Source organism: Gadus morhua, chromosome 1 (genome assembly GCF_902167405.1).
Source record: "Gadus morhua chromosome 1, gadMor3.0, whole genome shotgun sequence".
NCBI classification, from domain to species: Eukaryota; Metazoa; Chordata; class Actinopteri; order Gadiformes; family Gadidae; genus Gadus; species Gadus morhua.
Genome location: NC_044048.1, coordinates 16875159 through 16877658, shown reverse-complemented (window position 1 = coordinate 16877658; position 2500 = coordinate 16875159). Strand labels below are relative to the sequence as shown.

General features: G+C 49.7%; 1 protein-coding gene across 1 annotated transcript in view; it reads left to right on the top strand.

Moving 5' to 3' along the window:
- Positions 1 to 2500, top strand: part of fgd (faciogenital dysplasia) — a 55239-nt gene that overhangs the window by 52018 nt on the left and 721 nt on the right. Inside the window, exons 18-19 of the mRNA XM_030344436.1 lie at positions 1 to 16; positions 1149 to 2500. The exon at positions 1 to 16 is cut by the window's left edge and continues 125 nt beyond it; the exon at positions 1149 to 2500 is cut by the window's right edge and continues 721 nt beyond it. Coding sequence (XP_030200296.1) covers positions 1 to 16; positions 1149 to 1397 — 265 coding nt within the window. The 3' untranslated portion in view covers positions 1398 to 2500. The remainder of the gene's footprint in view (positions 17 to 1148) is intronic.

Sequence of the window (2500 nt, the reverse complement as noted above, 5' to 3'; positions counted from 1 at the left end):
GCAGAGCAGTGGACAGGTGAGAAGAGTTCATTGAATTATGAACATGCACTGATCGGCACCTCTCCCTATTCTCGTGTGTGTGTGTGTGTGTGTGTGTGTGTGTGTGTGTGTGTGTGTGTGTGTGTGTGTGTGTGTGTGTGTGTGTGTGTGTGTGTGTGTGTGTGTGTGTGTGTGTGTGTGTGCGTGTGTCTGTGCGTCCGCACGGATTTGCGTAGTTAACACCGTCTCTAATGTCTCATTGTCTGATTGACTGACTCACCATCTTCGTCCTCTTCATCATCGTCAGAGTGAATGACTCAATGGGGACATCAGTGTGGAGGTCATGTAATTTCCTCTGTATTCACCGGACAATTGCAACCAATCACGTATGGGCAGCACCCCGCCTGTCCTTTATAGATAGAGGGAGAGATGTGATTGGTTGGATCTGGAGCACAGGGAGGAGATGATGCTGACGGGTTCATAGGGTTTTATTTACAATACACTTAGAATATATGGTTATTGGACCCCCATGACGCTCCGTGGCGATCATCAAATGCCCACAAACTGTGAGTTAGTGTGAGTGTTGAATGTGATAGGAGTGGCCACCAGGTGCAATTGGGGACACGGTTTCCTGGCAAAATTCCCCAGTAGGACTCTGTAGGGGGCAGAGAGTCACTCCGTAAATCCTTTATCCCTGCCCTTTCCCAGAATAATATCCCAGTCCCAGTGCAGAGAGCTGCACTCCCAGAGATTAGGATTAATAACTGGGATGAGCGTTCCCGGACCACGTTGGGGAGAGGGTGGTGGGGGCTGACTGCGGCATGCTGTAGTGCTGCTGGAGTTCATCCATCCAACTGCATTACAGGAAGTCACTATAGCTACCCAATGACATTTGTTCATGTGTGTATAATCAGGCACCTGCAGCTAGACCAAACAAGATGGATTCCTTGAACCAATCACAGAAGATATTCCCTGATTGCTCAGAAATGACACTGGACCAGTCTAAAATGAAAATCGCCCCATCCAGGGGCAGGCCCAGTGAACTCAAAGCGGATATCGTCCGAGAAAATTTCCCTCTCTTAAAGCTTAGGGCACCCCTTTGAGTCGCTCTGGGTCAAAGCCCCTCTGCTCATATCCTGCTCCCGTGTGTCCCGCCTCTCTCTGTGCAGGACATGAAGGGCGCGCGGGCGGTGCCGCTGCCCGGCTTCGAGGTGACCGTGGTCTCACCGCCGCTGTCCGACAAGTCGGACGCCAAGCACGCCTTCCGGCTGACCCACGGCCCGCAGACGCTCGTTTTCGCCGCGCACGACGGCGAGCTCCTCGCCAAGTGGGTGGAGCTCCTCACCAAAGCCTCCCGCGGGGAGTCCCCCACGGACGGGGCCGGGGCCACTCAGACTGACCACAGGAAGAGCCAATAGGAGTGGCCCAATCCCTCCATGCCCCCTCCCGGCTCCCCCTCTCCGCCCCCTGTGTACAGAGCACACATTACTTGAATTTACTTTACCTTGGCACTTTTTTTGTTTGTTTGTTTACGTTGTTGTTGTTGTTATTGATTGTGATTCTTTTTTAAAAGGACCACTAGTTTCTGTTTTTCGCTACTCCCCCGTCATCTCTCTCTCTCTCTCTCTCTCTCTCTCTCTCTCTATCTCTCCATCCCTCCACTCTCTCTCTCCCCTCTGTGCCTCCAGACCCGTCCCTCCTGTACGTGGTTGGGTTTATATGCGAGAATAAAGCTTTTAAAGAAGTTGTTTTGCTCGATAACATAGCTGAAGAAAGCATTTATAAGATGGTTCCCGTAATGATTTTTGTTGTCTTTTTTTTTAAGATGAAGAAGTTTGTTTGTACATTCAGTGACCATGTTGTGAAGCATTAACTCTAATGTGTATGTCATTCGGATTTAGGTGTATGTGTGAGTGTGAGTGCGTATGTGTGTGTGTGCCTGCATCTGTATGCATGTGTGTTGTGTTTGTGTGTGTGTTTGTGTGTGTGTGTGTTTTTGTGTGTGTGTGTGTGTGTGCGTGTGTGTGTGTACATGCGTGTGCACAGGAGTGCCCGCATGGCTCCAGTGTTCATTGGGTTATTGAATGTTAATGTTTAAGTTCCTTTCGGACCCCAGCGCCACGGCCCCCCCTGACCCCGCCCTAGGCAGGGGCACGCGTGGCCGTTCAGTATTGTACAGTAATTATACTCGTAGTGAGATGTAAAGGAGAAGCAAAGCGACAAAAAAAGAGGATGTTTTAACTTAAAATAGAAAGAAGAAGTAGATGGAAGACGTTTAAGCTTGTGGCTGGCCACCTGTCTCCCCTCCCACCATTGTCCTCCAAGTAGACTATCCCCTTCCAAAGCCTGTATGACGTACCGTTAATAAAACCTCTCTGTCTGTATTCTTTTGGTGGTTGGTCTGAGCCAGGCTCTTCTGTGATCCCCGTTCAAGAGTCTGTTTGGATTAGTTGAATCGTCGTGTTATTATGGATCAGAAAAGCAAGATTGTTACCGTACCTGCACGGTTTCGTGTTTCCAA